General features: G+C 41.0%; 1 protein-coding gene across 3 annotated transcripts in view; it reads right to left on the bottom strand.

Moving 5' to 3' along the window:
- Positions 1-23,495, bottom strand: part of dachd (dachshund d) — a 357,117-nt gene that overhangs the window by 172,981 nt on the left and 160,641 nt on the right. For all 3 annotated transcript variants that reach the window (XM_057853366.1, XM_057853365.1, XM_057853364.1), the window contains exon 2: positions 829-944. In XM_057853366.1, the coding sequence (XP_057709349.1) occupies positions 829-944 (116 nt within the window). The remainder of the gene's footprint in view (positions 1-828; positions 945-23,495) is intronic.

A 23,495-nucleotide genomic window follows, 5' to 3' on the forward strand; every position in this document is an offset into this window, starting at 1 on the left:
TAGGCAATTCATTGATATATAAATAAGGTTTAAAAGGAAAAAGGTGAAAAGTTTTTGTTCATTTCTAATTGTGTTGCTTTATTTGTGTGCACCGTAGCTCTTACAGTGTGTTTACATCAAGGATGGAATAAAAGTTGTAAACCATCAGTTTAAGAGACCATCTTTTCAATCGGGATGCTACACTAGTTAATTCTATCAGTATTTGAACTCAATGTTTATTTGTGATTTATTATTGTTATTTACGTGTTTATTTGTACTTTAATAAATAATTTGAGTGTTCCAATATGTTTTTTGTGAATTGATAAGCGTCAACAAAAATTTCATTGATAAATTAGTTTAAAAAAATAAAAAATTAATTATTAGATTAGTCGATTAATCGTAAAAATAGTCGGCTGACTAATCAGGAGAAAATTAGTCGTTTGGGACAGCCCTAATAGATATATTATATACACAAACAAGATGTACTGCTTGCAGTCCAATCAATGGACTTCTATGACAACATTGTAATCTATCCCGTAGTATTATATCTAGAGTAGACAGAGATATTGGTATGTTAAGCAGAGGCACAGGGTTAATTCGGCCAGAATGCGGTCGTTATTAAATTATTTTTTCTTTGCGGCCCAGTCGCAAATGCGCCACGGACCGGTACCGGTCCGCGGCCCGGCAGATGGGGACCCCTGATGTAAAAGACTCCTTATTTGCTTATTCAAGTAAAGAAAATGTTTCAGAAAGGTTTTATAATGGGACAGTTGGGACTCTAGAACGAATTATTTCAAATATAATTCATGAAAATTGAATATTATGCTTGTCTATGACTACGAAACCGACCTGTGGGTGGGATCATGCCAGGGGACATGAGACCGGGGACCGTGTGGGGCATGATGTGAGGGTTCTCTGGCGAAGTCACACTCTGGGTCCTCTTCGGTGGCCGGCCGGGTCTGGAGCTGAAAGGAAACACAAGAGGGAGACGGATAAGAGTGCGCGGGGGCGTCGGAGGGAGGCGAGGCGACAGCGACGGCTGGTGTTAACATTTGGAGCGTTCCGCAACGAGCTAACACGCACTGTAAATAAATTCCCTTTCAAGGACAGTTGCTTTCTGCGGCTCAACATAATAGACTTCCATAACTAATTAGATTACACGCTGAATTCATTTCCTTTTATTGAAGATCAACCACTTTTCGATGCATAATTCATAGCCCGTACCTCGTTACCTGTTCCCGCGCATTAATATCCCCCGCACTATTTGAATTGCCTCGTTTGCATATGCTAAAATCCTCAGCCCGCGTCAGTCTGGAAATTACACGTTAACTTGTTATAATTATTGCAGTCAGGCCACTATTGATTTATGAGACTTTTAAAAACCAAATATGTGTAGTTGCGGTAATGAATGATATTTTAAGCTTCTTCAGGAAATTAAAAGGCAATGGCTGCCTTAGGAAATGTTCCGCTCGCTTGATTTAATGCACGCCATCGCTGGAAGGTGGTGTGACAGAGTGATTCAGACCTGTTGGACCACTCCGATGGGGGGAATTTTATTACGGCGAACGAGGGGCACAGATCCAGCCGTGATAAATGACCCAGTCACCTGACCGAGGAAAGGAAAAAAAAGGCCTTGGAAGCAGACAACTCGCCGACTTTCCACACGTCTCACTCATTGGCGTGTTAATACAGCTCCGAGTTGCAATCAATACCTACTTTGCTGCCTTATATTTATAAAGAGACGCCTACAGGGTGAGAGAAAAACATATTATAAGAGTCCATAAAGGTACACTCTGGTGTCTCTGCCAAAGATGACTTATGATCAACTTGACACCGGTGACATATTGGCGTCATAAATTATTCGGGGTACAATAGTCGGAGTGTTATCAGACTACTAAATCCTATCCAAAATGGGATGGTGTTCTTGTTTGAATTTTCGAAGATCAGTCATAACCAGAACAACATGGCGTTCATTTCACGGAGACAAAACAAAGCCGGGAATTTAATTGTCGAACGACGCCGGCCAAGGTTCTCCACCCTCCCCCTTTTCCTCCGTTCAAATGAATTATTTTTCTGTTAATAAGACTGCAACAGTCCTGTGATGTGATCTATTATGTTTTGCTATAAACCACAATTACATTCTCCGTCGGGAGATGGATGTTTGTTCTTGTTCTAATGAGAAAATTAGAAGGCAGCAAGAGATGATGGGCGGTCCAACAACTTGTCAGGTCAGATATCGTAGGAGCAGATATTTGTGCCGTTAGCCCGGTAATACACCAGAAATTGCGTCCATGGTCGAATCAGTGCCCAGAAACCAACATTAAACAAAAGACAATTAAAAAAACGTGTGGCATTTGCCAAAGCCCACAGCCTGTCAAAAGGATGGATGCTGGAAAAGTGGCAAAAGGTGGATTTTTCAGATGAACCTTCCATTGAATTACACCACAGTTGCTGAAAATATTGCAGGAGACCTACTGGAGCCCGTGTGGATCTGAGATTCACTCAGAAAACAGTGAAGTTTGGTGGTGGCAAAATCATTACATCAAGTATAGGGGTGTGCGAGAGATCTGCAATATGGAAGGCAACATAAATAGTCCGAAATATCAACGAATCTTAGCTGCCTCTTACATTCCTAACCATAAAAAGGGACAAATTCTGCAGCACGATGGTGCTCCATTGCATACTTCAATCTCTACATCAAAGTTCCTCAAGGCAAAGAAGATCAAGATCCTCCAGGAGTCCATTTTAGCTTATCTTATCCATTTTGTAGAAACAATTGCTAATAACCTGACTTTTAATTATTCAATTTGTTTCAGAAATGGCTCATATGAAAGCTGAGACCCTCCCAAATTATGTTGTGTGTCCAAAAATACATTTGTTTCCCAGAAAAAAAAATTATCATTTAATGAAGACATAAAGGTTAAATTTCGGCAAGACAAAAGTTTTGTCGCCTACAGAAAGTAGTGTGAAAATTGAACAAAAAAATTTACTTCAAATACATAAATATGTTACATAACAAGCGAATTAAGTAGTGGTGCTGTGAGATCCAAATTTAATATCTTGTATAACTTCCATGGGCTTCGGCAAGGATTCATACAATTTATTGATGAAGTCATCAGGAACATCAAAGACAGCAGTCTTGCATGCCTCCCAGATTTCATCAACATTCTTGGGTTTCGTCTTCCATGCTTCCTCTTTCATCCTACACCAGACATGCTCAATGATGTTCATGTCTGGTGACTGGGCTGGCCAATCCTGGAGGATCTTGATCTTTTTTCACTGCAGCAGAGCTCCACGAGACCTGGTCACCTGAAGTCCCTGTGTCAACCAGAACAGTCTGTCGAATTCTGTCTAGAAATGGCCTCCATGGTCGAATCAGTGCCCAGAAACCAGCATTAAACAAAAGACAAAACACCGTGTGGCATTTGTCAAGGCCCACATCCTGTCAAAAGGATGGACGCTGGAAAAGTTGCAAAAGGTGGATTTTTCAGATGAATCTTCCGTTGAATTACACCACAGTCGCCGCAAATATTGCATGAGACCTACTGGAGCCCGCATGGATCCGAGATTCACTCAGAAAACAGTGAAGTTTGGTGGTGGCAAAATCATGGTCTGGGGTTACATCAAGTATAGGGGTGTGCGAGAGATCTGCAGGGTGGAAGGCAACATAAATAGTCTGAAATATCAACAAATCTTAGCTGCAACTTACATTCCTAATCGTAAAAAGGGACAAATTCTGCAGCAGGATGGTGCTCCATCGCATCCTTCAATCTCTACCTCAAAGTTCCTCAAGGCAAAGAAGATCAAGATCCTCCAGGATTGGCCAGCTCAGTCACCAGACATGAACAGGATGAAAGAAGAAGCTGGAAGACGAAACCCAAGAATATTGATGAACTCTGGGAGGCATGCAAGACTGCTTTCTTTGATGTTCCTGATGACTTCATCAATAAATTGTATGAATCCTTGCCGAACCGCATGGATGCAGTCCTTCAATCCCATGGAAGTCATACAAAATATTAAATTTGGATCTCACAGCACCACTACTTAATTCGCCTATGTTATGTAACATATTCCTGTATTTGAAGTACATTTTTTGTTCAATTTTCACGCTACTTTCTGTAGGCGACAAAACTTTGTCTTGCCAAAATTTGACCTTTATGTATCCATTAAATGATAAATCTTTTTTCAGTGAAACAAGTATATTTTTGTACATTCAACTAGGGCTGGAGTTATCGAATATTTTACTAGTCGATTAGTCAATGGACTAGTTAGTTCAAATAATCGAGTAATCGGGTAAGGATCATGAAAAATAAAATACCCGAGCTGAGCCTAAAACGGTATAGAATTCTTTTTTTTTTTTAAATGAAGATCTATGTACAACAAAAGAACAGTTGGCTAACTTACACAGAAAAAATGTGCTAGCTTAAATAACTAACTAGATTTGCTGGCACAGCCCGTAAAACCCAAATTTTTTTTTTTTTTTTTTTTTTTGGGGGGGGGGAGTGACCCGGGAAAACAAATGCAGCAGCAGCAATTAATTTTCATTTCTTCGAGTTGGCAGAAAAAAAACGCAAGTTTTCTTAATGTTTAAATAGTCTACACATTTTTATGATCATTATAAAAGCATTTACACAACGAAATAACGCTGGGAAAGTTTAATATAAAAAAAAAAAAAAACCTTGGGTTTTGCAGACACACAGAGGAAAATATTCAAAAGGATCACATTTCTGTTGCCTTTGTGTGCATAAATAAAAGCGTCTTTCGTAACGAATTCTCAGTTGGCAGAAAAAAACGCAAGTTTTCTTAATGTTTAAACAGTCTACATATTTTTATGATCATTATAAAAGCATTTACACAACGAAATAACGCTGGGAACGTTTAATATAAATTTTTTTTTTTTTTTTAAACATGCGGGCCACGGCGTTCATGTGCGTGCACAAGCAAATGCACAATACAGAGAGCCTGCTCTCGGTTTTATCCCTTTTTTTAATTTTATTTTTTAGAATTATTTCTATAATTTATTAGGGCCCGACCCGAGGGCCCAAAATGTTAATTTTTCGGGCACAAGATCTCACCTCTAATAGATAGGACATAACATAACAATGGCTGAAGCGGTGAAAGAGGAAGCGAGAAAGATTATTGATGCACCTAAGACATTGAAAGCAGACATCTGGAGACATTTTGGCTTCTACGAGGTTGGTGGGAAATTTGACCAGAGTTATGCGGTGTGTAAAAAATGAAACATGAGAATAATAATACAAATGGGGAAACCAAATCCGTTGCATCACCGGAATTGCGCAGGGAAGATTTTTGAAGAGTACTTATAAATTTTAAAATGCGCTGAATCGATTCGGCTTGTTGCCCGCATCGAATCGAATCGTCCATGCCCCGCATCAGGATGCATCGCCGCATCGATTATTGTTGACACCACAAGTATATACAAGCACTCTTTTCTAACCACTGTCCTTTTTCATTGGTCGCCAATTTCCTGGGGGATATTGTTAATGTTCACTTGTAAGCACAAATGATTCGGATGCACTTCGATAGGGGATTCTGTTGATATTCGCATACTGAGACTCATTTTGTATTTTGACAATCCTCGTATCGTTAAAAACTTAAAGGTGGGCTGCTTGTCTCATGAGCGTCCACGGTATTGGTGATTTTTAATTTTTTTGTTGTGTTTTTAATAGAGATGTTCCGATCACTTCATATTTAAAGTATTGAAATCGGCAAAAAAAATATCGGCCATGCCTTTTTTTAATATATATATATTTTAATCAAATTGTTTTCTAATTGTATTTAAGGTTACAGACATAATAAGTTACACTCATCCAGAGTCTTTAGTTTAGGCTTAAGGTAGGGTTATCAAATTCATCCCGATAACGGCGGTAATTAATTTTTAAAAAAATATCACGTCAAAATATTTAATGCAATTAATGCATTCGTTGCATGACCCACTCACGCATTGTCGCGCTCCATCTGTAATGGCGCCGTTGTATCTATATAGAGAGATAAAAGGCAGCATAAAATGAGTAGAGTGAATTTTGGCAGCCTTTGGAGCCTTTTTTTAATTGGCTAAAGCCTTACAATCCCTCTCCCTACGATTAGAAACATCATGGGAAGCAATGTGGGGAAGCAAGGGAGCAATTGATCTTTTTCTTAACACCTTATGTTATTTCCCAACGCAGAGAAGATATATCAATTGGTAGCACTACGACCAGTCATGGTTCCACTTCCTATCATGCATTAGGGCATGGCTACAGTATCATTTACTGAAAGCTCAACAAATACACTAGATGGCAATATTTAGTCACAATATACAAAGTCACAATTCTTTCTATCCGTGGATCCCTCTCACAGAAAGAATGTTAATAATGTAAATGCCATCTTGAGGATTTATTGTCATAATAAACAAATACAGTACTTATGTACTGTATGTTGAATGTACTATAAGGCGCACCTGACTATAAGCCGCCACCCACCAAATTTGGCACGAAACTGCATTTTTTCATAGATAAGCCACACTGGACTATAAGCCACACCTGTCCTCAGTGTATTATGGGATATTTACACCAAAAGATATTAACCGGTAACACTATTTGACAGTGGCATCATATGACTGTCATAAGACCAAATGAACCACTGTGAAGCTTTGATCCAATTGGCTTCATTTGGCCACCACTGCACCATTGTGGGAGACAGTCAACCTCTGCTGCTACCTGCTATCAATACTGACGTTGTCCAACATGCCTCCTAGATTGCATTGCAGCGCTACGATGTAAATAATCAAAATTCATGTTCTATGGCAGGGGTCAGCAACCCTGGTCCTCGAGTGCCCCTATCCAGCTAGTTTTCCATGCCTCCTTCCTTTAACACACCTGGATCAAATAATCATGATCGTTATCAGGCTCCTGCAGAGCTTGCTGATGAGCTGATCATTTGATTCAGGTGTGTCAAAGGAGGGAGAGATGGAAAACAAGCTGGATAGTGGCACTCGAGGACCAGGGTTGCTGACCCCTGTTCTATGGTAATTATTTCTTCAGTTACTGTTCCGTTTGTTTCATTAACTGCTAGTTTTTGTATTTGGTAACACTTTATTTGACAGTGGTGCCATAAGACTGTCATTAGACCATCATAATTACGAAATGAAACTGTCATGAGCATTAATTAATGCTTATAACAGAAGTCATTTAGTGTTATCCGGCAAATTATTTGACTTTTGAATGGATGTAAAAGATCCAAGCTGGACATAAATGGGGTTAGTGACATAATTTGCTGGATGACACCTAATTACATAAGCATTCATTATTGCCCATGATAGTGTCATGTCATAATTATGACAGTCTTATGACAGTCTAATGATGCCGCTGTCAAATGAAATGTTACCTATTAACTCAAATAAATAGACAAATAAGCCGCACTGGACCATAAGCCACATTGATTCAAAATTAAGGAAAAAAGTAGCGGCTTATAGTCCGAAAATTACGGTATATATTCGTCCGAGTTTTATTCATTTTTTTCTTAATGCATTGCCAAAATGTATATGATCGGGAAAAATTATCAGGAATGATTGGAACTGAATCGGGAGCACAAAAAAAAAAAGCAATCTGATCGGGAAATATCGGGATCGGCAGATACTCAAACTAAAATGATCGGGATCGGATCGGGAGCAAAAAACACGATCGGAGCAACCCTAGTTTTTAATGTTAAAGTAACTCCTGTATTGCCATAAAACCTTCTGTACACACCCAAAAAAAAAAAAAGAATACTGGAACAAGAATGGGCCTTTTCAATCAAATCTGATAAGGTGACGATGTACTTCTGTTTTTTATTGAACACTTGTGGCTGATTCCAATGCTCTCATCAACCCATTGTGGTCGTTTGCCTTACAGCCGATCTCATTGCTTTTCCCACAGGCGGCATCCGCAGCAAACAGCCTTAATAGTGGAGTTTATTCAGCCGTGTCTTGTGAGGTTTACTTACCTCGGCTCTCGCTAATAGAGTGCGCTCGCTTTGGCTGTCTGAATGTGCTGACTCTCACAGCGTGGCTCGAGAGGACTAAAAGCCAACCCTCGTCGAACCCTTCGTAGAGGGCGGGAGGGAAAAATAGACAGGCCAACGACGTGGCGAGGGAGCGAAAGTGAGAGGAGGGCACCGTGTGAAAGCCGCTCAACCTGGGAATGTCTGCAAATGTAATTCCTATTTCTATATGCATCTTTGATCGGAGTAGAGGGAGCGATCGCGGACAGTTTTGCTGTCATCACTTTCACTCGTACGCCGGCTGAATTATTTATGAAACACCTCGATGGAGAAAGGCTACGTGATGGCTAAAAGGCTTTTTGCCAACAATACAAAAAGCAAAATAAGCTAGTCAAATGGACAAAAAAAGTGATGTTAAAGGATGCGGAGTCTACTAAGAAAAAAACAGTTGAGTAAAAGTGGTTTGTCAGCTTGTATGTTTTCAATCTGCCAGTGAAAGTAGCACACATGTTGTATTTGCGCTGTGGGCAATATGTGAAATGGCATCCGAGTGAAAATCCAGAGATCCAAAGATCGGTATTGAGAGTTACGGCAATAGTATCCAAACATCTGCGACGGTCAAGATAACTAACAGAGTGCGTCCGCGGAGGAGCTCAACCTGCCCTCCAACAATAAAAGTGCCAGGCTATTTATCAAGCAGCAGATGCTTACTTCCCTAAATAGCTCGACACAGAAAATGGCCAAAACTAGGCCATTATTTCAGAATGGAGACGGAACAACTGAATGCATGTTTGGGATTTTTTATGTATGTATGATATTAGGAATGAGTTAACCTGAATAATGTGGACTTTCAGAAATGTTACTGTAAAATATCATTTAAAATTTACACTGGTATGAAAAAGTATCTGAACCTTTTGGAATTTCTCACATTTCTGCATAAAATCACCTTCAAATGTGATCTGTTCTGTCAAAATCACACAGATGTAAAAACAGTCTGCTTTAACTAAAACCATCCAAAAATTTATAGGTTTTCATATTTTAAAGAGGATAGCATGCAAACAATGACAGAACGGGGAAAAATAAGTAAATGAACCCTCTGCCTAAGGAGAATTAAAGAGCAATTGAAAACAATTTTTACCAAACATTTTAAGTCAGGTGTGTGCCCAATCACTGATTAGTGGTTGAAAGCTGCCCTGCCCACTATAAAACACACACCTGGTACGAAATGTCTTGATGAGAAGCATTGTCTGATGTGCATCATGACTCGGTCAAAAGAGCTGTCTAAAGACCTGCGATCAAGGACTGTTGATTTGCATAAAGCTGGGAAGGATACAAAACCATCTCTAAAAGTCTGGATGTACATGAATCGGCAGTCGGAGAAGTGGTCTACCAATGGAGAGAGTTTGGCACTGTTGCTTCTTTCCCAAGGAGTGGCCATCCACCAAAGATGATGCCAAGAGTTTAGCGCATAATATTCAGAGGGGTAAAATAGAACCCTAGAGTGTCTGCTAAAGACTTACAGAAATCACTGGCACAGTCCAATATCTCTGTGAACATATCAACTATAACACCATAACACCATATGCAAAACTATAGCCAAGAATGGTGTTCATGGGAGGACTCCACGGAGGAAGCCACTGCTCTCTAAAAAAAAAAAAAAAAAAAAAAACATTGTTGCCAGTTAAATGGTCGCAAAAACCACTTGGACATTCCACAGAAGTTTTGGAAAAACATTTTGTAGACTGATTAAACCAAAGTTGAATTGTTGGGGAGTAACACACAACGTCATGTGTGGAGGAAAAATGGAACAGCTCACCAACATGAACACCTCATTCTCACTGTGAAGCATGTTGGAGAGAGCATCATGATTTGGGGCTGTTTTGCTACCTCAGGGCCTGGACAATTTGCAATCATTAATGGAAGAATGATTTCAAACGTTTATCAGAATGTTTTGCTGGAAAACCTGAGGCCGTCTGTCAGACAGTTGAAGCTAAAAAGAGGATGGATGCGGCAACAGGACAATGATCCAAAACACAGAAGTAAATCAACTTCAGAATGGTTTCAGGAGAACAAAATACACATTCTGAAGTGGTCAAGTCAAAGTCCAGAATTGAACCCCATTGAGATGCTGTGGCATGACCTAAAGACAGCGATTCATGCCAGACATCCCAGAAATCTAACTGAACTACTGCTGTTTTGTAGTGAAGAATGGACCAAGATTGGTCCTAATCTATGTGCCAGACTGATCTGCAGCTACAGAAAGCGTCTGGTTGAAGTCATTGCTGCCAAAGGGGGTTCACATAATATTAAATGGTTCACTTTCTTATTTTTCCCCCCTTCTGTCATTGTTTGCATACTATCTTCATTTAAATATGAAAACCTATAAATGTTTGGGTGGTTTTAGTTCAAGCATACACTGTATTTTCATCTGTATGATTTTGACAAAGATCAGGTCCCATTTGATGGTGACCAGTTAGGGTGGGAGGCAGCGAGAGATCGACAGGCGGATTGGTGCAGCGTCTGCAGAGATGCGGACTCTGCACCGGTCCGTTGTGGTGAAGAAGGAGCTGAGTAAAAAGGTGAAACTCTCGATTTACCAGTCGATCTACGTTCCTACCCTCAGCTATTGTCACGAGCTGTGAGTCATGACCAAAAGAACACGATACCGGATACAAGCGGCCGAAATAAGTTTCCTCTGCAGGGTGTCAGGGTTTTCCCTTAGAGCTAGGGTGAGAAGCTCGGTCATCCGGTAGGGACTCGGTGTTGAGCCACTACTCCTCCGATGAGGCTGGAACTTTGGTTTGGTGTTGTTCCAGTGAGATTTACAAAGATACTAAATACTAGGGATGTGTTTTGATTCGGGTTGTTCCGATCATGTTTTTTTGCTCCCGATCGTTTTAGTTTGAGTATCTGCCAATCCCGATATTTCCCGATCCGATTGCTTTTTTTTTTTTTTGCTTGCAATTCATATCCAATCATTCCCGATAATTTTCCCCGATCATATAGATTTTGGCAATGCATTAAGTAAAAAATGAATAAAACTCGGACCAATATATACATTCAACATACAGTACATAAGTACTGTATTTGTTTATTATGACAATAAATCCTTTACATTTACATGATTAACATTCTTTCTGTGAGAGGGATCCACGGATAGAAAGACTTGTAACTTTGTATATTGTGACTAAATATTGCCATCTAGTGTATTTGTTGAGCTTTCAGTAAATGAAACCGCAGCCATTCAACCCAAATGCATGATGGGAAGTGGACCCATGACTGTGCGTAGTGCTACCAATGGATATATCTTCTCTGCGTTGGGAAATAACATAAGGTGTTAAGAAAAAGATCAATTGCTACCTTGCTTCCCCACATTGCTTCCCATATTTCTAATCGTAGGGAGAGAGATTGTAAGGCTTTAGCCTATTAAAAATAGGCTCCAAAGGCTGCCAAAATTCACTCTACTTATTTTACGCTGCCTTTTCTCTCTCTAAATGGGTAAAACGGTGCCATTACAGATTGAGCGTGACAATGCGTGAGTGGGTTGTGCAACGCATGCATTAATTGCGTTAAATATTTAACGTGATACAATTTTTAAAAATTCATTACTGCTGTTATTGGGATAAATTTGATAACACTACCTCAAGCCTAAACTAAAGACTCTGGATGAGTGTAACATATTATGTCTGTAACGTTCAATACAATTAGAAAACGATTTAATTAAAACATACATATACAGTATACATATTAAAAAAAGGAATGACCGATATTTTTTTGCCGATTCCGATACTTTGAAAATGACGTGATCGAACTCGATCCTCTAGTTTTGATTGATTTTGATTGTTATTTCTTTGTTTGTTTCTCATGATTCCATATTTTTTTCCCTCAGAATGGAGTGATTCCATATATTTCCATGCACTTGCTCAATAAATGTAACATTTACAGACCACAATTATGTTTTTTATTCATTTCTTTTAGTGTTTCCGAAGGCTAAAGAGTTGCACTTTTGAACTAATTCAATATTTTTTCAAGCTTTTTATGAACTAATTCAATATTTTTTCAAGCTTTTTATCTCAGTTTGGTCTACATGATAAAATGTCTGAGTGAGTGCTTGTCCGAGACTGGTGATTCCATACTTTTTGCTAGGGGTTGTATAAGTGTCCAGATCTTAGGAAAGGTGCATTTTGCCCTTTTTATACTAAAATTGCACGCTCACATTCCATTGAGCTTTCTTGGCCACTAGCATATAAAGTTGAGGAAACAAGCTAAATCACTCCCTTTATTTTCACAACTCCTTTCGTCTGGTCTAAATTTGTGCGGAAATAGAGACAATATTTAACATTGGAAGGTCACTTGTGAAACAAATGATTCCAGGCTTTGTTTACATTTGAGCGGCTAAGGATATTTGAGGGCCTCACATCTCTGCTGGCTTCAATTAAGCAAACCAAATAGGCCTCAGCAGCAAGTATGAGACATATCTATTTCTTTGTTTTGCTGCCGTCGCCAAAAGAAAATAACGCTGAACTTTCTCTGAACCGGACCCCCTTTAATAGCGCGGCCTCGTGTTGACCCAGCAGAATCGCCGGTAACCCGATACTCACCGACGCACTACGCCGCGGCGGGCAATCGGATTACACTAGGCCCGACACGAGTCCAATTTCAACGCCCCGACACAATAAAAGCCCTGATAATTGCATTCACGTTCTCACCCCCGTTTACAGGAAGCGACAGACGTAGAATATCGCCAAAAAGGGGACGGAAACTGCGACCGAGATCTCATTACTCAGAACGCCGCTAATGCGACGATTACGATCGGTTATAAATCAATCGATAATGTTGAGCCCGAGCGAGCGCGTCGCCTTTAGTGGATTCTGTTACACACATCTGCCGCCCTGCCGTCTTTTGGAATCCAAGCCGATTATGTCAACAGAGACGGTAATATTATTTTCCGGCTGTTCTGATTGAGCCATTAACCTTTTATCTGGGCTTTTTGTTTGACGTGCCTAAAAGGTAGGCATGAAGATATTTATTCCATTTCCGCCGCGCGCCGGCTCGGCCGACAAACAAACGAGTGAATCATTCCGTGTGTAAACAAAAGGCCCGCGCGGGTCTCCGCCAATCAGACCTTATAAAATATTAACCCGATGTCATTGCCCTTTGAAAATCTCTCACCTAGAATTCCCCTAATTGTTCCATTTCTTTATCTCTCTGCCGCAGAGAGTAAATAAATTAACAAAATAGCTTTTATCGCCCTGAGTAACCTTTTAACTGAAGGATTATCTGGGGTTTATTTTTCATTTCTCCACCAGCGATAGCAGAGCGTGCGTCCATTGATTGGCTCGCAGAGGTGGTGACCAGCCGTGAAAACAAGGTCTTATTGATAAAACAAACCACCTTTTTTTTCTTCAAAGTGCCAGGTCAGGCAGCAACGCAGACGCTTTGGACGGTCAGGGACTCGAATATGCTGACTTTATTTTCTTTAATATATTTGGTCAGGTCAAATAGTTGAAAGCACCTCCCCCCCCCCGAGGGAGTTCACCGCTCCTTGAATGACTTACTATCAAAAGAAAATCTAATAGTGGACGGAATACAATTCAATATTGCATGCAAGTTTGCTTCTAAATTTTCCAGTTTACAAGACAGCTTGGGAAATACAGTGTATCACAAAAGTGAGTACATCCCACGCATTCTTTTCTGCAGATATTTAAGTACATCTTTTCATGGGACAACACTGACAAAATGACACTTTGACACAATGAAAAGTTGTCTGTGTGCAGCTTACAGTGGGGCAAATAAGTATTTAGTCAACTACTAATTGTGCTAGTTCTCCCACTTGAAAATATTAGAGGGGCCTGTAATTGTCAACATGGGTAAACCTATACCATGAGAGACTGAATGTGGGGAAAAAAAAAACAGAAAATCACATTGTTTGAATTTGAAAGAATTTATTTGCAAATCATGGTGGAAAATAAAGTATTTGGTCTATACCAAAAGTTCATCTCAATACTTTGTTATGTACCCTTTGTTGGCAATGACGGAGGCCAAACGTTTTCTGTAACTCTTCACAAGCTTTTCACACACTGTTGCTGGTATTTTGGCCCATTCCTCCATGCAAATCTCCTCTAGAGCAGTGATGTTTTGGGGCTGTTGTTGGGCAACACGGACTCCCTCAACTCCCTCCTCACCCCGTGGCGTCAAAATGATAACAACAACAGGGAGCAAGAATCCCAGAACCACACGGGGGGACCTAGCGAATGACCTACAGAGAGCTAGGACCACAGTAACAAAGGCTACTATCAGTAACACAATGCACTGCCAGAGACTCAAGTCCTGCACTGCCAGACGTGTCCCCCTGAAGAAAGTACACGTCCAGGCCCGTGTGTGGTTCGCTAGAGAGTATTTGGATGATCTAGAAGAGGACTGGGAGAATGTGTTATGGTCAGATGAAACCAAAATAGAACTTTTTGGTAGAAACACAGGTTCTCTTGTTTGGAGGAAAAAAGAATACTGAATTGCACCATACCCACTGTGAAGCATGGGGTTGGAAACATCATGCTTTGGGGCTGTTTTTCTGCAAAGGGACCAGGACGACTGATCTGTGTAAAGGAAAGAATGAATGGGGCCATGTTTCGAGAGATTTTGAGTGAAACTCTCCTTCCATCAGCAAGCGCATTGAAGATGAGACGTGGCTAGGTCTTTCAGCATGACAATGATCCCAAACGCACAGCCAGGGCAACAAAGGAGTGGCTTCGTAAGAAGAATTTCAAGGTCCTGGAGTGGCCTAGCCAGTCTCCAGATCTCAACCCCATAGAAAATCTGCAGAGGGAATTGAAAGTCTGTGTTGCCTAACGACAGCCCCAAAACATCACTGCTCTAGAGGAGATCTGCATGGAGGAATGGGCCAAGATACCAGCAACAGTGTGTTAAACGTTTGTGAAGAGTTACAGAAAACGTTTGGACTCTGTTATTGCCAACAAAGGGTGCATAACAAAGTATTGAGATGAACTTTTTGTATTGACCAAATACTTATTTTCCACCATGATTTGCAAATAAATTCTTTAAAAATCAAACAATGTGATTTTCTGTTTTTTTCCCCACATTCTGTCTCTCATGGTTGAGGTTTACCCATGTTGACAATTACAACCCTCTCTAATATTTTCAAGTGGGAGAACTTGCACAATTAGTGGAAAAACACGCCATAATAGGAGGAATTTACGTAGCGGTAATGCGTATACACGACAAGTAGACGGACAACATGGCGCGGAGGCGTGGTTGTGACGTCATGTGAGTAGGGTCTATAGGTTTACCCATGTTGACAATTACAGGCCTCTCTAATATTTTCAAGTGGGAGAACTTGCACAATTAGTGGTTGACTAAATACTTATTTGCCCCACTGTATATAATAGAGTTCATTTATTTTCCCCTCAAAATAACTCAAAATATAGCCATTAATATCTAAACCCCTGGCAACCAAATTGAGTACACCCCTTAGAAACTACGTAATTTCCAAATTGAGTACTGCTTGTCATTTTCCCTCCAAAATGTCATGTGACCCGTTACAGGAGTGCTGTCAGCATTGCTGCAGAGATTAAAGAGGTGGGGGATCAGCCTGTTAGTGCTCAGACCATACGCCGCACCCTACATCAAATTGCTGTGCATGGCTGTCACCCCAGGAGGAAGCCTCTTCTGAAGACTGTACACAAGAAAGCCCGCCCGTCTCATCAGACCATAGGACACGGTTCCAGTAATCCATGTGCTTTGTTGACATGTCTTCAGCAAACTGTTTGCAGGCTTTCTTGTGTACCGTCTTCAGAAGAGGCTTCCACCTGGGGTGACAGCCACGCACATCAATTTGATGTAGAGTGCGGCGTATGGTCTGAGCACTAACAGCCTGACCCCCCACCTCTTTAATATCTGCAGCAATGCTGACAGCACTCCTGTAACGAGTCATATGACATTTTGGAGGGAAAATGACAAGCAGTACTCAATTTGGACATTTAGGGATGTACGTAGTTTATGTGCGGTGTACTCAAATTTGTTCCCAGGGGTTTAGATATGAATTGCTATATTTTGAGTTATTTTGAGAGGAAAATAAATAAACTCTATTTTATAGGCCAGTGCTTCTCAAGTATTTTCTGTTACGCCCCCCCCCCAAGGAAGATGTAAATGTTTCGCGCCCCCCCCAAACTCTGCTGCCTGAATATATACTTCAACCGCACTTCATGTTGTTCCATCTAAACCGAAGGTCCGTAGCAGAAAATGTCAAAGATGGCGCCACCAATTTTTCACTCAGGAAACTTGTCTATAGTCCGAAAAATACGGTAATTGATAGAAAATCACTAATTGCAAGTGAAGACTACAAGAGCTGTACAGCAGACAGTCGTATTCTAAAACACCATGGCCATGCAGATGAATAAACCAGGAACAGAGGTGGGTTTTGTATATCATTGACAAGTTTCCGTGCCCAAACAATTTCCCTCTTCTGTAAATTACCAGAACATTACATGACAGTGACAAGCGTGAAATAGTTAAACGAGTTTGTTCTCAAACTTGACTTTTGACGTTGCTGTTAAGCTTATCGCAACCGATTGGATATTTGAGATTTTAAATCGTTGTTAACTCTTCAAGTTGGCAAAAGGACTGCGTTAAATATCTCAACATCCAGAGAAGAAAAAAATGGGATGATTTATACGTCCTGCTGACCTTGGCAGTCTATTGCTTGTGATGATCATAATCTAACAGTCACACTATGATACATGGGAATATATTCACTCATCCATCTTTTTCATGCAGCCTTCTATCCCTACGCCTCATCTTGTATCTGCACTCGCATTCAACTTATTCTCGGATTATCTCCATCAGCTTCCCCTTGCACCTGTCAAACAGACGCCTGGCGCAGGTAGCCACATGAAGCTTATCTTATCAAGATTGCGGGCGAGTTGGCGAGGACAGTTTTTATTTATTAGGGACGGGGCGGAACAGCTGCATCCGTCTCGCAAACTGTGAACATTATATACGGCTGGTCAAATAGTGAGGAATAAACCAGAGGAGGGGTTAGGGATGGCTAGCGGCAGTTCAGTTCACGCTAATAATCCCTCCAAAACTGCATGATTCAGGAGTCGCATAGAGACTGGTCACTTCCCAGTGTTTTTCTTTGGCTTGATTGGAACTGTCAGCTCAAGTGTCGCTGATTAACCTTGAGTTACTTAAGCAAATTTTCATGTAAAATAATACCTAATATCTGTCACTACCAGAATGGATCGTGGCAGTTATCCACCCAAAACAGGTAGATAGGGGAGCCTCAAAGGAATTCATAGTCAAACTTTAAATCAATTTGAAGCAATCTATCACGTAAAGTTGTCAGTGTAAGACAGCATAACCATTATTTTAATTTTTTTTCATTTTTGCTTAGCTATCACAAGCAAACAGTTGGACTCCCAAAGGCAACAGAAGACACATAATATAAAGTGCTGTTAAAATGACTGAAAAACAAAATAGTACGTCAGAGACGCTAGCCCTGTTATTAGCTCCGGTTCTCTCTGAGGACCTGGACAAAGTGGCTATGGAAAGGGAAGCTACTCTGCTTGCTTCCTGGTCAAGGAAACCAACATGGGAATAGTGGAATACAGATCCCTGGGTTACGACTAGGGCTGCAGCTATCGAATATTTTAGTAATCGAGAATTCTATCGATTAATCGAGTAATCGGATAAAACATTTTTTTAGGTAAAGGGCAATCATAAATATACTTGAGAAAAAAAGACATTTAATTCAATATTGAACCATTTTCAGTCAATCAATGTCTTTATTTTCGATGTTCATTGTTGAAAACAGTCAACAATTGCATCTAAGATGTGACTTGAAAAAAAAATTCACTGCTTTCACTCAAAAAACTTCTAGATCTTATATTTAAAAAAACATATTTCTTACCTAAAAATGTAATTACGCTTGATAACACACATCACTTGAAAGCTACGTGTTCTCCCCATGTGTTTCAATTTAATTTCCATTTGTGTCAAGCTATTTTTAAGTTCTAGTTAAGATTTAAGTTAGTCTAAATTGTAAGTACTGATAGGATTTTGGAGTTTTTGCAGTGTTCAAAATAAATGTATGATACCTGCTGTATTGGAGCACATTAGGGACCAATGCTACTTGTTGTTTTATTCAGCAATGACTACTGAGCTAAAACTGACAGCTAGCTTTATTATCTTTTAATTTTACACCCTCATCACTCTACAGCGCTGTGTTTTTACAGATTAAATAAAGCCTGTATGTGAGACACGTTAGCCACGCATCGAAAGTGGTCATAATCAATAGAAACCATAGCCCTCCGAAGGGCTAACCTTACGCTAGCGAGTGACAGTAACGATATATGTATTAGCGATGAGAAGTCTACTGCTTAAAGATGGCGGCTGTTTACTAACGCTGCCCATATGCGGCCGAGTCTGTCATATCACATCTAGTCCTAAATGCATGCGATATCTATGAGACGCATCGGGCACTACCTGCTACCACACTAGCATCCTGAGGGCGTAGTTTTTAGCAACGTCGGCATATTTTGTAGCGGCTGTCAGCTGTGGTAATTTTTTTTTTTTTTTTTTTATAATTATTGCTTCTTCCTCTACGCACGTGACGTCAGTGCGTCGTCCCGCATTAAAAGTAGTCCGGGCAAAACGTGATGCTTAGAACTGGCAAAATTAAACGACTCCTCGAGGTGAATAAAATTACTCGGATCAGTTTTTAAACTCGAGTTGTTCGAGAATTCGTTTCAGCTCTAATTACGACGTAGTTGACTTACGTGATTTTGACTTTACGACGCCAGAGTCTCACAAACAGTACCTAGTTGTACTTCACAGTATCTTTTTTTTTTTACTTTACTTTATGAACATCACTTGTGCTGTCCTCATTAAACGTGAAGTTATTCAGCTTGACAGACAGCAAACAAAGCATTTGTGCTTTTTAAAGCTTTTCATTCCTTCACTTTTGGAAATTTCCCAGACAGCAGACCGACATTGAATAAACGTTGATTTTCCATCAAAATCATCAGTATGGTTGACATCGAAATTTTTGACATCAAATGACGTTGAAACAACGTTGTTCTGTGGTATGTCAGGCGAGAGTTGGGTTAACATTGTTTTATAGTTGATGAACTAATGTTGACAAATAGTTGATTTATGATTGACTGGGAAATATGATTGTTAAGTCATTGAATTATGGATGAGGGGCCGTTTTGATCGAAAAAATAATATTGATTCCTTGTTTCAATATAATTAATAACTGAAATGACACTTAGGTTTTTTAAGGATTTCAACGTTGAAACAACATTAATTGAGGGTGCAAAAGTGAGGTTGATTCAACGATATACGATCGACAGCGGAATGTTAAATAAATCAGAGAAAAGAGGCGGGAAATGCAGACCTGACCAGGAAGTGACAATCTGCTTGAATTCTATGGCAGGGTGCAAAGTGGTGCAATTTCTGAAGTTTTGTCTGAAATACACAATGATCTCAGCCAATACGTCATACTGTGTCTTAGTATGGATTGGTCTGATACCGAGCCAATCAGGGGAAAGAGACAGGAGCTGCAGACGTGACAAGGAAGCGACTACACTGATCTACGAAATCGCGGGGGCAGTAGCTTTTACAGGGAAGCCAAGACTTCCCTCGACCGAGCCACTTCAACCAGCTCCTCCCGTTGGATCCCAAGGCATTCCCAGGTCAGCCAAGAGACGTAGTCTCTCCAGCCAGCCCTGGGTCATCCCCGGTGCCTCCCGCCGGTGGGACATGCCCAGAACATCTCTCCAGGGAGGCGTCCAGGAGGCATCCGATAAAGATGCCTTAGCCACCTCAGCTGGCTCTTCTCAACGCGAGGAGTAGCGGCTCGATGCCAAGTCCCTCCCGGATGACTGAGCTTCTCACCGTACCTCTAAGGGGGAGCCCAGACACCCAGTGGAGGAAACTCATTTCGGCCACTTGTATCTGGGATCTTGTTCTTTCGGTCACAACCCACAGCTCGTGACCATAGGTGAGGGTAGGAACGTAGATCGACTAGTAAATCAATTAATCTTCTTCACCACGACGAACTGGTGCAGAGTCCACAATACTGCAGACGCTGCACCGATCCGCCTGTCGATCTCCCGCTCCCTTCTACCCTCACTTGTGAACAAGATCCCAAGATACTTGAACTCCTCCACTTGGGGCAGGATCTCATCCCCGACCTGGAAAGGGCACTCTCCCCTTTTCCGACTGAGGACCATGGTCTTGGATTTGGAGGTGCTGATCTTCATCCCAACCGCTTCACATTCGACTTCGAACCACTCCAGTGAGAGTTGTAGGTCATGGCTTGATGAAGCCAACAGCACCACATCATGCAAAAAGCAGAGATGCAATGCTGAGGTCAACAAACTGGACCCCCTCAACGCTTCCGCTGCGCCTAAAAATTCTGTCCATAAAAATTATGAACAGAATCGGTGACAAAGGGCAACCTTGGCGGAGCCCAACCCTTACTGGGAACGAATTCGACTTACTGCCGGCAAAGTGGACCAAACTCTGACATCGTTCATATACAGAGACCGAACAGCCCTTACCAAGGTGCTCGGTACCCCGTACTCCCAGAGCACCCCCCCCTACAGGACTCCCCGAGGGACACGGTCAAAAGCCTTCTCCAGATCCACAAAACAGATGTAGACTGGTTGAGCGAAATCCCATGCACCCTGGAGGACCCTGCTGAGGATGTAGAGCTGGTCCACTGTTCCACGAAAACCACACTGCTCCTCCTGAATCCGAGATTCGACTGCTCGACGGACCATTCTCTCCACCACCCTTAAATAGACTTTACCGGGGGAGGCTGAGAAATGTGATCCCTCTGACTCTGACACCGATTATGATTTTTTTGCCCTCTGTTTCACCCTATCAGTTCTTGTCACGCCTCCCTTATTCCACGTTTCCTTCCCAGCCCTCACTTCTGGCCAGTGTTGTTAATAACGGCGTTACAATATAACGGCGTTACTAACGGCGTTATTTTTTTCAGTAATGAGTAACCTAATTAATTACTTTTCTCATCTTGGCAACGCCTTTATCGTTACTGAGGCGGGAAAGGTGTGCGTTACTATGCGTTACTAAGTTGGTTGAATAAAAAAAGTCTGAGAGCGACGGACTCATGGAGACGAGAGAGCAGAGCAGGAGTGGGGAAGACGCCGTTGCAAACGTGATGCTAGGAGGCTCCAATAATACCTGACTGTAGCCATAGCCTACAAACTACGCCCACATGCTACTGTAGGTATCACATATTATAGAATTAGATGCAAATGACAGACACGGCTGCATTGTCAACATGTTTTAAGGACTACATGCGTTAGTAAACAGCCGCCATCTTAAAGCAGTACACCTTTCAGAAAGGCTCTGATGTAGAGATCCTTCCTAGTGAACCTAAGTAACTTTTTTTTTTTTTTTTTTTTTTAATCTAAAATGCTCCTAAATCGGCAAAATCTTGACTTAAATCTATCTTTTAAATGATGAAACAATTTTAAAACTTACACATGTTGAAAGTAGACAGAAGGGAACTAATGCAATAACGGGAACAATTTTAACAACTTTAACGGTTGATTCACAACTTAAAATGACTTCCACACATAGCAAAGGTTACTATCTAGTTATCGTAATACTCTTGTGTCTAGTTAAGTGGAGGGTAAAGAATTGGGCTAGGGCAAGTTGTCCCCAAAACCCTTTAAACTTCACATTGTGTGACCTGTTTTTTAAATTTTTTATGGGAGAAAAAAAACATATAAATTATCAGTAGTTACTTTGCCAAGTAACTCATTACTTTTACATTCAGGTAACTGAGTTACTAACGCAATTTCTTTTTGGGAGAAGTAATTTGTAACTGTAATCAATTACTTTTTTAAAGTAAAATTAACAACACTGCTTCTGGCACTCTAGTTTCTTTCCCTACCGAGCAGCAGGTGCCGTACTTTGAGCTTCACAACATTGAAAGACCAACATCCGCCACTGCATTCCAGGTTACCTACTCGTGCAAACTAGCTGAACCGAACACAACTTCCCAAGCTCAACGGAAACTTAGAGAGTCCCAACTTCACATTTTTCCACCCTCGACGTGAAACTTGTTCAAACTCCCTAAAAACTTATTAAATCGATGACCGATCGTACGCCTCCAATCTTTCGGGAGGAGACTTTCTCATAATCGTATTCCATTAGAGCGGTTTGAAGTCTCTCAGCTGTGAAATTCAATCTACAAAACATCTAAAACGCCATAAATTGCTGATTACGAGGCGCGCTTCATTAATGGCAAAAAAGAAAATTTCATAATTGTCGCCGCCGCCGTCGCAACTCCGGCATAAGAGTGTTTAGTATCACATCAACAGGCCGCGATAATGAGTAAGCAGGCTTCCTAACATCACGGGAACTGACGAGGAAAGCCTAATTGGTTGACTTTTCCATGCCTAATGGATGATTCTCTTAATTAAAAAGATACTATAGCAAATGTTAGGAATCAGATAGCGCTTAAAGTAAATGCAGTTAATCAAATGTACGCGGGCGCACGGTTCCAGGAAAGCCCCAAATGAGATGGGTTGATATGATTGGCTCCAGTATTTATTATTAAGCGCCTTTGGTTAACAAAACAGAGCAGGTCTTATCTTCAAACAGTGAGGAAATTTCTCCTTTTTTTTCATGAACTGTGATGCATATGAAACAAGTCTTCAAAACAAGGCTTTAAAAACTTACCCAGTCAGGGTGCCTTTGAGGATATTTAATTAAAATCTAATCCTGCATTCATTAAGGCTCACATAAATTAAGCTGTCATTCATAAGATTTATGGATTCTCATTTGCATATTGCATACAATTCATCAATTACTCAAGTATGAAAGGAGCGCATTTCCCTTGGAGCTGCCTGCTAGCCTGCCAACATTTGAAATGAGAGAAAGAGCACGACTGTCAGGCATTCATGGCAAACTTTTTTTCTCCCCCCGCCCGCACAATGTCTGCCGCGCTGATTAATCTCATTTCCTGGGCATCCCTTACAAGATACGTACACAGCGCGGCTCCACTTTTCAACTTTTTCAATTATTTCTCCTGTCCTCTCCGAGGAACTCTGAAAGCAGGACACGGGCTACTCGTGCAGACTGGAGGCTACTTGCGTCTTTATGTATAAAACATGTCCTTTTTGCCGGCGTAATCATAAATTAGAGAGCGAGAGGCTGATGGAGAGGAAATGTCGTAATTTTATTACAAATCCCATCAGGCAAATATTCCGCGTGCTATAACAGCATATTTCCCGTCACGTTTCAAGATGGGGAGGGGATGCATCCGGCAGGCATTCTGACAGATGCAACAAAGACGATAGCAGGTGGGTGGGGGCTTAAATGGGATGAGATTAGAAGTGCGTTTGGGCAGTGTTTGACATATAGGGTTACTTCATCGAACTGAGGTTTCAATACACCCTATTCACAGTGATGTCACTCAACTTCCGGATTACTTCCAGGTTAGAGATAGAAGTGTATCGTCAATATTGTATGCACTG

This window comes from Corythoichthys intestinalis, chromosome 12 (assembly GCF_030265065.1).
Source record: "Corythoichthys intestinalis isolate RoL2023-P3 chromosome 12, ASM3026506v1, whole genome shotgun sequence".
NCBI classification, from domain to species: domain Eukaryota; kingdom Metazoa; phylum Chordata; class Actinopteri; order Syngnathiformes; family Syngnathidae; genus Corythoichthys; species Corythoichthys intestinalis.